This window comes from Balaenoptera musculus, chromosome 6 (assembly GCF_009873245.2).
Source record: "Balaenoptera musculus isolate JJ_BM4_2016_0621 chromosome 6, mBalMus1.pri.v3, whole genome shotgun sequence".
Lineage (NCBI taxonomy): Eukaryota > Metazoa > Chordata > Mammalia > Artiodactyla > Balaenopteridae > Balaenoptera > Balaenoptera musculus.
This window is the reverse complement of record NC_045790.1, coordinates 103299123-103313464: the sequence shown is the minus strand read 5'-3', so window position 1 is coordinate 103313464 and position 14342 is coordinate 103299123. Positions and strand designations below refer to the sequence as shown.

General features: G+C 54.3%; 1 protein-coding gene across 6 annotated transcripts in view; it reads right to left on the bottom strand.

Annotated features, from left to right (window-relative positions):
* The window catches only part of LOC118896682 (DAB2 interacting protein), a 193638-nt gene that overhangs the window by 114295 nt on the left and 65001 nt on the right, over positions 1-14342 (bottom strand). The window contains exon 1 of one of the 6 annotated variants that reach the window (XM_036854836.1): positions 11841-12071. The exons of 4 other annotated variants lie outside the window; for them this stretch is intronic. In XM_036854836.1, the coding sequence (XP_036710731.1) occupies positions 11841-11961 (121 nt within the window). In that variant the 5' untranslated portion in view covers positions 11962-12071. Of the gene's footprint in view, positions 1-11840; positions 12072-14342 lie in introns of those variants that run through there. One more of the 6 variants, XM_036854843.1, reaches the window with a different exon arrangement.

The following is a 14342-nucleotide window of genomic DNA, read 5'->3' as shown; positions in this document are numbered from 1 at the left end:
TAGGGTAAAATCTCCACCCTTCATAGTTATTAACAAAGAGTATCAAAAATACTTAGGAATAAATTTAACAAAACAAGTACAAGGCTAATAACTTTAAAAATATTGCTGAGAGACATTAAAGAAAATCTAAATAAATAGAAAGATACACCACTTTGAAGGACTGGGAAGACTCAGTCTCGTTAATATGGCATTTCTCCCCAAACTTATCTATAGATTCAATGCAATTCTAGTCAAAATCCTACAGGCGTTTTAAAGACACTGACAGGCTCAATTTTACATTTAGATGGCAAAGCAAAGGACCTAAAAGAGCCAACCAATCTGGAGAAAGCAGAAACAGTTTGGGGGACTTATATTACTTGGTTTCAAAGACATACTTTATAGTCTTGAAGTGTAACTGAAGTAACCAAGATAGTGTGATATTAGCAAAAGGATAGACATATAGATCAATGGAACAGAATAAAGAGTCCAGAAATAGTCCCACATATATGTGGTCAATTGATTTTTCGAAAAAAGTACAAAGATAAATTGGTGGTGGAAAAGATAGTTTTTTCAACAAATTTAGCAGCAGAACAACTGGATATTTGTATGTAATAAAAATGGACCACCAGGAAATGTGGAGAAACAGATCTAAGAGAGACAGGGACTGCACCGTATGTGTATATTTATCCTCAAGCTGACTCTTAAAGTAGGAAACATCAGCTCCAACTTTAACAGGAAGAAACTGAAGTTCAGAAACATCAACTGAAAGGACCATGACCACACGGCTAAGAAATGCAGAAGGCAGGATTCGAGCCTGGCGAGCTCTGAATCGAAGGGCTGCCCCAGGATGGGAAAGCGCCTCCATGGAGAGATAAGTGAGAGGATAACAGGTCCCAAGTACCCCAGAAGGCTGAGTGTCCACCCTGCCCTTGGCCTCTCTCTACATCTCCAGGTGCCATCCCAGCCCCGCTACATGGCAGAAAGAGATAAGAGATGCCTCATTCGACTGCATGTTTTGGTCCCCTGATATTGGGTGTGGGGAAGGGAAGAAGTCTTGAACCTATGGAACTGCGATAACCTGCTATCTCTCAAAAGGAATCAGGATCAGAGTTCAAGTTGTCTTTAAGTTCAGGATGTGGTTCAGAGTCAATGGAGGTTGCCCACTGTTTCGGGGGTGGGGTCTGCTGGGAGAGAGGCATGGAAATGACTGTGGAGGGCTGGGGTTCAGGGCACCTCCCCACCCTGGGAATCCTCAACGTAGAGCATTTGGTGGGGGCACAAGAACTCCTCAGAGGGGACGTGGAGGGGTCAGGCTCCTGGTTCTCAGAAGGTGGGAGGGAAGCGCTGAGAAGATGTGCCTCCCAGCTATGTCTCAGGATTCTGGGTAGGGCCTCCCCAAAGGACAGCACAAGTGTTCACCCCTTAGTCCCCGGTTGGCCTCATGAATAACAGTCCCGCGTAAGTGTTGCAAACTTTCAGCATCTATAGACACTGTCACCAGCTCTTCTCTAAGCCCCTCTACTTGAGTCCCTTAACAATTGCCTTTGGGACTTTCCTGGTGGCGCAGTGGTTTAGAATCCGCCTGCCAATGCAGAGGACACGGGTTCGAGCCCTGGTCTGGGAAGATCCCACATGCCGCAGAGCAACTAAGCCCATGCGCCACAACTACTGAGCCTGCGCTCTAGACCCCGCGAGCCACAACTACTGAGCCCGCACGCCTAGAGCCCATGCTCCGCAGCAAAGAGAAGCGACCGCAATGCGAAGCCCGCACACCACAACAAAGAGTAGCCCCTGTTCGCCGCAAATAGAGAAAGCCCACACGCAGCAACGAAGACCCAACGCAGCCAAAATTTTTTTTTTAACCTTTAAAAAGCAAACAATTGCCTTTGACCATCCATACTTCCTATTCCTCATCCTGACATACACGTCACTTTCAAAGAATCCCCAGTCTTCCAAAAACTCTGGGTTTCCCGGTCACTCCAAGGATTAATTACCTGGCCTGAAGGGTTCTCTCTTCCCTGAGTCTCTTCTTGCTCCTTTGCTTTCTGAGGATTTCTAGGAAATTTAGCCTGAAGTGTCACCTTCTCCATTTTTACTCCTGAGTTTTCTCCTGTGATTCTGTAGCCCCAGGGTCTATTCCAGGCCCGGCAGAGAGCTGGCATTTATCTGTACTGCTGGAATTCAGGATATAAGGACGTCCCAGCGTGGAGACATGCCTTTGCTCTTCTCCACCGTGTGCAATTTCTCTGTATCCATTTTTGAAACCCACAATGCAATACTACACATTTTGAAGCATTTGCAAATGTAGTAAAAGCGTAAAAGCACACGTGGGCAGGACATGCACCGCCTGCAGGAGGCTGGTTATCCCTGGGGAGAGCGTAGGAGGCTTTAGCTATATCTCAGGGGTCAGCACATTTTTTTCATAAAGGGCCAGAGAGCAAATATTCTAGGTTTGTCTCAACTACTTAACCCTGTCAAGGTAACATGTAAACAGCCACAGACAATATGAATAAGTGGGGCTGTGTTCCAATAAACTTTACTTATGGACACGGAAAATTTGAATTTCCGATCACTTTCATGTTATAAAACACTATTCCTCTTTTGATTTTTGTTTCAACCCTTGAAAAATGTAAATGCTATTCTTAGCTCGCAGGTCATACAAAAACAGGCGGTGGGCTATATGAAAACAGGTGGGATTTGGCCTGAGCTGTACTTTGCCGACCCCCTGCTGTACCCGAATCGTTTTATTTCTAAGAAAAAGAAAAAGAAAAGAAGAAGAAAAGAGAATCAATCATGGCAATGTTAACACTTGCTAAATCTGAGAGGTGAGTACCTGGGTGCCTGCAATGTTATTTTCTACACTTTTTATACTTTCAAATATTTTAGAATTTTCAAAAAATTCAAGAAGGGAAAAAGCCTGGAAATCACCTTCCACATGCTCCCAGGGCTTATCACTGGGTGCTAGAATTAAAGGTGATTTTTTTATTTTCTTCTCTTGCATAATGGATATTTATTACTTTATTACTTTTGTAATCCTAGGGGTTGGGGGAGACGGGGAAAAACACTAACATAAACATTATATTCTTTAAAAAAAAGAGGAGATGGAGTGATTTGGCCCATAGCTGGTGGTCTCCCCTGGGGACCATCAGTGACCCAGGAGCCTCTTCCATAACATCCCCATGAAGGGCCGCCCCAGCTCCCAGCCCCCGGGCTCCCCACTCCTTAAACTGGCCCCTCCCTCTGCAGATGGCTCTCCCTCTGGGGGTGGGACCGGAGGGCTGCATCCCTGGTTTTCTGAAGCCCAAGGTCCTGTCCCAGGAGGGCTCAGAGGCTGCCGCTGCTGCTGGGGAAGGGCCCTCAGGGCCCCAACCTGCTTGCTGCTAACATGCAGCTTTGAACAGCTTCCTAGACACCAGGCGGAACAGTGACCACACAGACAGTTAATGGGAAACCCAGGCTTCCCTTAGACCTCCACAGCCACCCAGCTTCTCCAGCAATGTCCAGTTCTGCCCGCCACCCTCACCCCTCAACCATTTGACCTCCTGCAGCCTCTAGTACCTTTCCACCACTTTCCTGAAGCTACTCCCCAAAGGCACCTCCTGCCCAGTCTGGTGCCCCCCCTCCCGCCCCTGCAGCATCAAGAGTCAGAGCAGGCCTGTCAGCCATGCCCACAGCTCTGCTGCCCCCTCACCCCAAACCCTCCCCACTTGCCTGGGCCTATCCCACCACCAGCTCCCACCCCTCTCACTGTGAGGATGACCCCTGACCTCTCTCTCTCCCCACTCAAACCCATTGCCTCTTGCACCAGGACGGCCAACATAGTCACCTGTGATCACTGATACCCACTCTCCCTGCTCCCCGGACCACATCAGTCTAGCTTGCTGGTTGCTTAAAATCATTTTCCTAAATTGCAGTCCTGGTAAGTACAGTGAGCGTGAAACCTCCTGAACTCTGCCACTCAGTAGCTGGGTGACGCTGAGGAGGTCAATTAACCAGCCTGAGCCTCAGTTTTCTCATCTGCAAAATGGAGCTGATACGATTATCTGTGAGAATGAGGACTTAATGAAATGATGCACATAAAGGACTTAGAAGGGCGCCTACACTGTGTTAAGTGCTCAAAAAATGGAAGTCGGTGCTATTATAATGACTGTTATTTTCAAAATTCTCCCTTTGATTCCGTGTGGCCTGCCAGGGGGAGTTCCAACCTCATGGCTCACCATCCAAGGCCCTGCCTACCCTTCCAGTCACACCATCTGCCAACCCGCTTACAGGACTACCTTCCCCATAAGCCCGGCTCCCTGGGGGTGGGGGCTGACTGTATCCTCCACGGCAGCCCCTGGCACAAGGCTTGCAAACAGTAGGTGGCTCACTAAAGCTCTGCTGCTCTGAACAAGTACAAGTGACACTTGTAGCAGCCTCTGCGGTAAGGGAATGCCAAGGAGCCATCTGGATGGCTCCAATCCCCACAAGTATTACATTTTATTTCTAGATCAGCCCTAATAGAGCTGCAATTAACCCCTCAGGCTTTGGATGAACAGATAATGACAACTCACCCCGCCTATAATGATACCCTATGTTGTTTCACATCTACTTGTTCAAAGTGCTTCTGAGCCCAGAGGTGTTTAGTGACTTGCCTGAGGTCACCAGCATTTATGGTGCAGTCAGAAGGACTCCCACCCTGGCCACACACCTGACCCAAACTCAGTCCCCAGGATAGAGGGATAAATGGATAGAAAACCGCTTTTCCCGAAGACTATCCCAGATTGCCAATTTACTGGTTTCCAACCTTTAAACCCAAGTTCTACAGTCCCCCAAGCCAAGCAGGACACCAAAAGGAGCCCCATCCCTGGCTGCCTGGCTCCCTCAGGCCCCACTCTCTTCCCCGCCCCTCTGCTCCCTCATCCACCAGAGGCTTTAGGGGAGCGGGCAGAGCCTCACAGCAGCCATCTCTTCCTCCCTGTGCTCTGCCTTTTCCATTTCACAGCCGTGTCAACACATCACCCCTAAAGGGCCAAGAAAAGAGAAATAACACAGCCCAGATGCCGACAGTGCTCTCCTGTCTGTCAGGGAGAAGAGAGGAGGGAAATAAAAGCTAACAAGACTTCCAAAAGCAAAATCCCCAAACCTCCTCTCGGGTACCTGGCAGCTGTCAAAGTCAACACAGGAACCTGGTGGAGGGGGGGGAACCCATCCCAGATAAAACCCAGGCAGCGGTGGAGTCTGGGATTCACAGACCAAGCACGGCTGCATTTCCAAGGGGCTGCATTTCCAAGGGCGTGTTAGGCACCCTCACGGCCTCATCTTTCCTGCTAACATACAGGCGGTCTGTCTAGACTGTGAAACCAAGCCTGTCTTTTCTGAGCACCGAGTCTACTCTTTTTATTTTTGTATTAGTATTATTTGGAGGGCTATTGCGCTTCCCCTCACTTCCTTATTTATGCAATCAGAGGAAATCACAGCACAGACAGCCACTTCCAAACTCAAGGCCACGTGGGCCAATTTCAGATGGATAATTAAATATTGAACAAACGCTGAAATGCCTCTACTGGATCGGGATGGCTAAAAATAACCACCCTGCCACTCCACGCGCGGGCATCTCTGCTGTTCCCTCTCAAATCCCTCCTCCCAGCAACTGTCAAACACAACCTTCCCAGGGAACGGCGGGTGGGGGGCGGGGGAGGGCTGGGAACCGATTCCCCAAACACCTACTTAACAGAAAACAAAACTTCAGCTCCCAGCAAGCTCCTAATGTTCCTGACCAGGAAATACTCTCCCTTTCCTGACATTTAACCAAGTGGCCTCGAGAGGAAGGTGCAGGGGAAATATCACAGCCATTGCTTTTCTTTTAAAAATAGTCAAGAGGCTGTGTGTCATTTCGAAGCAAAACACGTATGCGGTCGGGGATGTGAGCACATTTGTATCAAGTTACACAGGAATTCAACCCTTATTCCCTCCCACCAGGAAGACCCAGCAAGGAGCCCAGCTGCCTCAGTGTCCCGATCTGGGCTAACATTAGGAAAAGCAACAAACAAAATCAACACCAAAATAGGATGCAAAGCGCTGTGGATTCCAGATCTGGATCTCTCCTTAACGTCTTTACAAACCTCGGGAAAGTGGCCTTGGCTCTCTGGGCTTCAGTTTCTCCAATTGTCAAGGGGAACAGTTAGCTCCCAGGGCCACACAGGTCGATCCCTCCAACCTCCCCCATCAGCAGCTGAGCAAAGCAGGCTCCGGGCCTGTCCTTGTGCCACCAGGTTTCAGGAAGTACAGAACGCAATAGGGCAGAGAAAGAGCGCCCAGGAATCAGAGCTCCAGACCTGACCCTTTGAAGCGTGCTTCTAAGCGTGAACTTGGGAGTCCGGTGGCCTTGGGTCGAACCTTGCCTCTTCCTCCACACCCTGAGCTCAGTTTCCTCACCTAGCAAAGGGAAGTGATGGTAATGACCCCTACCTCCTAGGAGGGTTGGAAAGGTAAAAGGAGATACGAGATAGTCAGGTGAAGCTCTTGACACAGGGCCTGGCACACGGTCAGCTGGGTAAAAGGAAGCGATTACCTTCCTTGTTATTAAAGGTGATGAAGATGCGCCAGAAACACAAAGACCAAGAAGCTGACATTCCAGCAGATGAACTTGGGCCTCTGGCCTCCCTCAAGGACCTACACAGCTCCGGGAAGTGGGCCTCAAGCTGTCTGCTCGTCTCCAGGGACCTCACAACACGGGATGCTGAACCCTCAGCACAAAGGAACTTGGTGGAAAAACAGGGCTGAGTCTGTAAGACCTGTGACCTGCCCAGGGAAAGGACATGGCTGGTAGGCATGAATAGGGGCAGGATACAAGGGTGGGGGCCAGGGGAGAGCCTGGGCCTGAGGGATGGCCTGAGTCATCCCAGGCACACAGAGGGCCCAACGAGGAGGATGGACCCTCCCCACCTCAGATGCCAGTGGGGTCATTCCCCTGCCTCCCTCCTGAATTATGGTCAGGACTGTGGAAGCGGATGGCTGTGAACACTCAGTAGAGTTGCTGACTGTGCAAATCAGATAGGAGAAGGTGGCCTTATCAAAGCCAAGGCCTAACCGCAGAAGGATCCGCCTGCCCACGGGATAGCGAGGTGGTGCGTTCACAAGCCCAAGATGTGGAGTGGGGCAGAGCTGGGCTCCACCGTTTCTGAGCTGCGTGACGTTGGACAAGGCTCCCGCTCTCTGGGACACAGTTTCCTCACCTCTAAAATGAGAATGATGCCAGTATCCATCTCCAGCGTTGTTGTGAGCATTAAATAAGGCAAATACAGAGCATTAAATAAGGCAAATACAGAGTTAAGCTCACTGCCAACACTGAGCAGGCATTCGGCAAACAGAAGTCATTTGAACTTTATTACACGTCGTGAGAAGGAGTGAAGTTCCCACTACCTGACTTATGTAAAGGTCTGGAGAAGCCGGAGCCAATCCCCAAAGGAGGGATGGTGTCTCAGTAGGAACAAAGGAGGAAACAAGGCAGAAAAAAAGTGTATGTACAACTTCAGAGGTCTCAGCCTTGGGCCCTTGGAAGGACATTTAAAGACCGGGGGGAACACAAGGTACAACCAGCCCCCGCCCTCAGGGCTGTTCTCAGGCTTGTCCAGCCCCTGGGGCCCAAGCTGCTGCCCAGGGAACTCTCAGCAGGTCTCCCTAAAGCCAGGGTCCCCATGGAGAGGTCCCAGCGCCCGCCCTTCCCTACGGTGGCACCCAGGCCCTTCCCTAGCCATCGCTCCCAGTTAGGAAGCAGCCGTGGCAAACCAGCACCCTCCCCAACCATGTTGCCATCTTCCTGGGGGCCAGAGCCCTGGGTTCCATACCCCATTCTGTGAAGGTGGCCTCTCTGTGCCTCAGTGTCCCCCCCCTCTGGACATCAGGGGTTGGATCACTCAGCTGCCAACTTCGAAGTCCTGGGAGGTGACCCCCACCTCAGGAGGTCAGCCCTAGTCCTCCTGGGCACCTCCTGCCCGGGAGATTCCTCAGGGGATGCTGAAGAGCTCCTGGGAGCTCCCTCCTGAGGCCCCTCACACAGACTCCAGCATACCTCGGAAGGAAAGACACCCAGGTGGAGGGGAGTGGGACCACACAGCAGCCATGACACAGGGCCATGCAATGGGGTATGTGTGGGCGTGGAGAAGGAACTGACCCTCTAAGGAGAAAACATAGGCCAAGTCTGCAGCGCCCAGGCAGGGCCTGGCATGTGCCTGGACCCCAGGAAAAACTCAGGTGAAGACACGAAGAAAAGAATCAAAACCTCCCCTGAGTACAGGGATGGGCATTCCAAGAGGTCTCCCAACATGTGAGGCAGCAGGACAGGATTAGCCCCAATTGACAGATGGGGAAACTGAGGCCCTGGGATGTGCCAGAATCACATAACCAGCTCATGATCGAGCTGGGACTAGAGTCCGTTTCCCACTATCCACTGCCCTGTACCCCCAAAAGGGCTCTGTGCCCCAGGGCAGCTCAACAAGCCAGCCTCCCCAACCAACTGGGGGCTTGTCAAGAGCTGGGAGCCTATGCAATTCATCCCCATGTGCCCCCATGCCCAGCACATAGTAGGTGCTCAAGATGTGTTTGCTAGTTGAATGAATGGGTGGACTTTATCCAGGGCAAGAAGAAAACTTGTATTTCCCCAGCAGCCCTGGGGGTACAGGTAGGTCAGACAGACAGACAAAGCTTTTCTTGACCTTGGTGGGGGTAGGTGGGGAGGTACCCTGGCTGGTGACACACTTTTGGGGGGCAGGACCCCCTCAAATTCATGGGCCACGCCCAGCCTTCAAGCGGACTCAGGGTCACAAGGCACAACGCAAAACGGCCAGATGACCCTTGCCGTGCAAAAGTCACTGTTTCCACCCTGCCTCTGGCCATCATCAAACTGCGTGCCCCCCTCTACCAACAACAGATTCACTCTGCCCATTCTTCAGATGGAGAACTCAGGGCGCAGAGGAGGGAAGAGGCTTGCTTACTGCCCTGCTTTGGTCACACCTGGGGGACTGCAGACACTGTCCCTCACTGGCGGCCCCACCAGGGACAGTCTTAGTCTTGAGTCTGCAGCGAGCCCCCTCCCACCACCCCAGAGGGACAGTAGGGGCGGTGGGCAGGGAGCTTCCTCAGAGGTGGCAGTCTGGTCACAACCCTTTCCCTGGCTGGGCCAGCTGTGCGTCCCCACCACCAGCCAACTCTTCCCTGCACTTTCCTGTTTCTGAACAAACACACGCCTGCGTTCTCGATCGTTGTCCTTCCTTGCTCATGGCAGAGGCCAGAATGGGTGTGGAGCAAGGGCCCAATCAGGGCTGGGATGCTGGGTACCACTGCCGCCTTGGGGATCTGATGATGTCACCCTCATGGGACCAAGCCCCGCTGCAGATGGGGAGACTGAGGCATGAGGTCAGAAAGGACGAGCTCAAGGCCTCGGGGTGGCTCCCCCAGCATGAGTTACCACCTGGGGGCGGGGGTGTGCTGCCCTCAGGAGGAGGGGCAGCGTGGAGGCAGAGTCAGGGATCTGGGAGTTTAGTGGAGGGAGGTCAGTGATGCTCTAGCTGCCCCCAACCCGAGTACCTCCACCTCTCACCCTGCCAGGCAGCTCCCAGCCCCCACCCATGACTCCCCATCACTCAAGGGCCTTTATCAGGCCCAAACTACTGCTTCCCACTATTCCCCTCCACCAACCCAGGCCCTCCGCCATCCTGGGATGAACTCTGCCCACACACCCAACAGGTTTTCCAACTCCATGTCTTTGCACAGCTGCTGCTCTGTCCAGAGTAAGGACACATCCATAGCTCACACTCAACTGTGGCCCGAGTCCCAGGCAGCGCAGGCTTGCAGCTTTCCATGCCTTTGCTCTCGGTCTTTAAACAACCCTGCCATCACCACCCCCATTTACCAGACAAGGCCACTGAGGCCTGGACAGGTAACTGGCCAAAGGATGGCTTTGTGCAGAGCGGGGGCTTGAACTCTGATTTGATTCAACCACTCCCTCTGCCAAAGGAAACTACCCATCTGGTGAGACCCATTCCAAATGTCACCTACTCTGTGAAGCTCTCCCTGATTTCCCCAGATGTAACTTCTGTTCAGGGACAGTCTCCTCCCCCGTCCCTGAAGGCTGGGTGCTCCTTCGAGGCTGGGACACAAAGCAGTGACTCCTGCACAGGCGAGCCTGGGAGCTGGGGCTCAGGCGATGGCCAGACATGTATTGATTGTCTCTGGCCCAGTCAGCTGAGCAGGAGGGGGACTTCTGGTCCTCTCTGTGCCCGCAGGGATGGAGCTGGGCTGAGGTGAAGGGTGAAGGAAAGGTCACACGGGGCATCGAGCAGGGGTGGGGTGGGTACAGGAGGACTCACGGTGACCTGAGCTTAACTGGCCATCTGTACAGCTCCCATTTCTCACAACCTGAACCCATTTCCTCTCAGAATCTTCCATGTATCAATACTACTAGCCCCCTTTTACAGCTCAAGAAACTGAGACTCAGAAAAGGGAAAAGACTTGCCCAAAGTCACGGTGCTTGAGCCCAGATCTCTGATCGCCCAGGCCAAGCCTGGAGGAAGAGAGTAGCCAGAGGCCTTTTCAGGGAAGGCAAGGGGGAGGAGATCATAGGCCTTGGGAGACCCTTAAAGACTGAACTCCCAGCACACACACGTGTGCATTCCCAACCTCAGCTTGAACCCTCCCACGCACAGGGAACTCACTACTTCAGGAACTCACCACTTCCTGAGGAAGCCCTGTACATTGTTGTTCAGCCCTGACTGTGGGAAAAGTCTTCCCCATTCTGGGAGAAGCAAATGAACGTATACTGCCTGCCTGCCTCACTTATCCTCATACTGACGAGAAAACTGAAGTTCAGGGGCAACTACAGGGCCCAGGCCACACAACCAGTGCCCGGAGGGGTGGGTATTTGACCAGATTCCAAGCACAGATTTGCTCAAACCCCTCTGGGTCAGGCTGGGCACCGGCCCAGCCTTCCAGATTCCCAAGATAACCTGATGGTGTAAACTCAGCCCAGGTGCCCACTAGGTGCTCCCAAGCCCCCTCCTCCCTCCCACCCACAGGCACCTCAGTGGGTCTGAGCCTTTGCCAAGGACTCCAGCCTCCCCAGGGCCCCTCCGAAGCCCTCCTCCTTCCAGGGGGCCTCCCCCCACCTCCTACCCAGAAATGGAAGGAAGTCCCGGCCCCCACCCAGCCCCCTGGATCACACGCCTTTCCAGCTGAGGATCGTGTTACTGGAAAAAGAAAATGCTGCTTGCACCTCCCCCTCCGGGTCCTGCCTCCTGGCCTTGAAAAGAGAGAAACTCATTTCAAAGGAGGTGGCGCCCACCCACTCAGAGACGTCCTGGACAGATGTTACCCGCCACCACTCCTGTGGAGCCAAGGACCCCTGGGATAGGACCCCCTGAGGTCCACCCACGTGTCCCTCCACCCAAGAGGCGGGGGAGTCCCAGAGGAGCGAAGAGGGAGTTGGGGGGAGGTAAGCTGAGCGGCCAGGGCAGTGCGGGCAAGGGGAGGAAAGCCAGATCGCTCAGGATGATGATTCCCCCCCCCCCCCGCTGCTGAGTAAACTGAGGCACGGTGGTCAAAACTGAGAGGTGGAAGAAAGAAGCTGAACTGCGATCTCCCCTTTGCCTGCCCTTGGCAAGAGGAGACACCGGAGCCTCAGTTTCCCCACCAGGGTGGAGGGTGAGGAGAAGCTGGGGGAGTGGGAAACAAGCGGACACAGTTCCGGGCAACCCGAAGGGGCGGCTGAGAGGGTCCGGGGTAAACAGACAGCAGGAGGACCCAGGGTCCCGGGCCTCCCAGGGCATCAGGCGGTGATCCGGCGCTAGGGAGGGCCTGGGGTCAGGGGTCGGGGTGGCGCCTACCCCTGGCGGGCCGGGTCCGGCTGCGGGAGCGGCTCCTCTGTCGCTGCAGCCGGGGCCGCCTCAGCAGCCGGTAGTAGTAGGAGGGCCTCCCGGTGCTCTTCCTGGCGCCGCCCGCGGACATGCTGCCGCCCGCCGGGCACCGGGCCGGGCCTGGGCGCGCTCACACGGGCCCCATCGCCCGCTCCGGCCGGCCCGGCGGGCGTCCTCGCGTTCTCCCGCGTGCCGCTGCGGCCGCCGCCGAGGCCAAGGCTGCCCCACAAAGTCGCGCAAACTCCTCCTCCTGCTCCCGCCCTCCCCGGAGCAGCCGGCCCCGCCGCGGGGGCCGGGGACCGGGAGGCCGGACTGGCATGGGCCCGGAAAGTCAGTGCGGGAGAAATCCCGGCCTGGAGTCGGCGAGGCCAGGCGGGCCGGAGTGCCCGGGACCCCAGGCAGGTCCCCAGGACGGTCACCGCCCTCCCCTCCGCGCCTGAGAGCCCGACCTCTGGGCGCACGCGGCGTCCCACCCCGCCGACGGGTATAGACAGTGCACACCCACGTGTGGGCGCTCCCTGGCACTGGGCAGGGCGCAGGCAAGGAGACCAGGAGGGCACCGCGCTTCCGAACCGGGAACCCTCGATTAGGGTCCGAATGAGGCCGGTGCCGCAGGGCCGGTTTCTGCCCCAAGCTCACTGGGCTGAGTGTCGATCCGCAAACACACCGTCCAGCATGCCCCCCGCCCCGGCAGATAGAAAGACTTCTCTTTCACGAAGGATACTCGCCTGTTCTTTAAAAAATCGTCCCGTTTGATACGCGTATTACTTTTATATATTTACAACTAGGGTGTATATGTCAAGCACAGAAAAAGTATAGAGAACATAATGAACACCTATGTATCCCTCGGGTCTTCGCCAGATCAGAACTTTTTGCCTCTTTGATCTACATCCTCCTCCAAATGAAACACCTCAGGCGCTGTGAGGTCTCCCTCCCGCTGGGCATTTACAGCAGTTCTAGCAGGACTGCGGGCAGGGCAGAACTATCCCTACCCCTCTGTAGGGAGAGGAAACCGAGGCTACAGAAGGGAGGGTGCCAGCTCCCTCTATTACATCCTGCTGAAAGCTTTCTCCGAGTCACGCACTCCCCCAGCTCAAGAACCATCCATGGCTCCCAGAGTCCAAAAGCCACAAGTCCAGAGAACCTTCTTTGGTATTTGAGACTCCAGCGATGTATCCTCAATCAAACTACCTCCCAGCCTCACCTCCACTTCTCCCACTACTTCTCACTCCTCTTTACTCTACTCCCAGCAGGGACTGGCCTCCTACTGACTTTTCTCTGCCTGGCCAAAGTCTGTTGTTCTAGAGCCCACCTCCTCCAGCCTTCCCTGACCACCCTGGCCATTGGCTGCGGTACCTCTCTCTACCCGCCAGCCTCTGCAGCAGCATTTATTTTTTAAATTATTCTGACAACCACCTACCTCAGTTCCATCCCTTCAAGTACAGAAGGGGAAACTGAGGCCCTGACAGGAGGTCTGACTTGCCTCAGCGGCAGAGGCAAAGGGTCTTAGCCAGGGCTCTGACAAGTAGTCTTAAGGATGTGTTGGTGGGAGAGTCACGTGTGGGTCCTGAGGGAGTCTGGATGTCCTCCTCCAGCACAGCTGAAAAGGTGCCGCCCTGGAGGGGGTGGGGCAGTCGGCAAGAATCCAGACCAGGTTTTGCACCTCACAAAGGGGACCCCCTCCCTTGCTCCCTCAGCCAGAGGGGAGGGCCCCCAGGTCAGAAGCCTGGATCACAGCTGGAAGCCAGGCGCCTTCCCAGGACTAGGGGGGAGGGGCAGGAGGGGTATTGCTCCTCCAAACCCAGTCTGGGTTGTCAGAAGCTATCAACTCCCCTGGCCCCTCTCCCCAGAGCTCTGGCCAGTCCCTGGGGAAGATGGAAAACCACAGGGCCTGCAAGGACCCCATTAGCCTCCTTTGGGTTAAGCATTGCTCTGGCTCATTTTCAGTAGCAGACATTACCAGGAGCCTCTTTTACAAGTGCAGAGGCCCCTGGGAAAAGTAGCACCCAATTCCTCCATCCAGAGGCAAGCTGTGGGCCCTCTTAGCGAGCCTCCTCCAGGACACAAGAACCCAGCGCAGAGCCTCCCATTCAGCTGGGGCTCCCGCAGCCACCTACCCACACCTTGGCACTTCCAGAAAGAATAACCTCCGAAGCCAGGCCCACCAGTTTTGGGGGGAGGAGGACTCCCAGGAAGTCCAGCTCAGGGTGGGGACAAGAATCCTGTTCCCAGGGCCTGGACTTAACCTGGCCCAGTTTCCTCCCCAAAGCAGGAACTCCCTGATTGGCCAGGTCCTAGCCTTCCATGAAGGAGACAAGACACTGATCAAGTGATCAAGCTGATTAAGGCTGGGACAAGTGGTCTTAGCCTGAGGCCCCCAACTAGCAGATTTAGGTGAGTGTGTGTAGAGGGAAGGGAAAGCAGCCAGGACCTCAGCATCTCATCTGTAAACACAGTTGAGTTCCAGAGGTC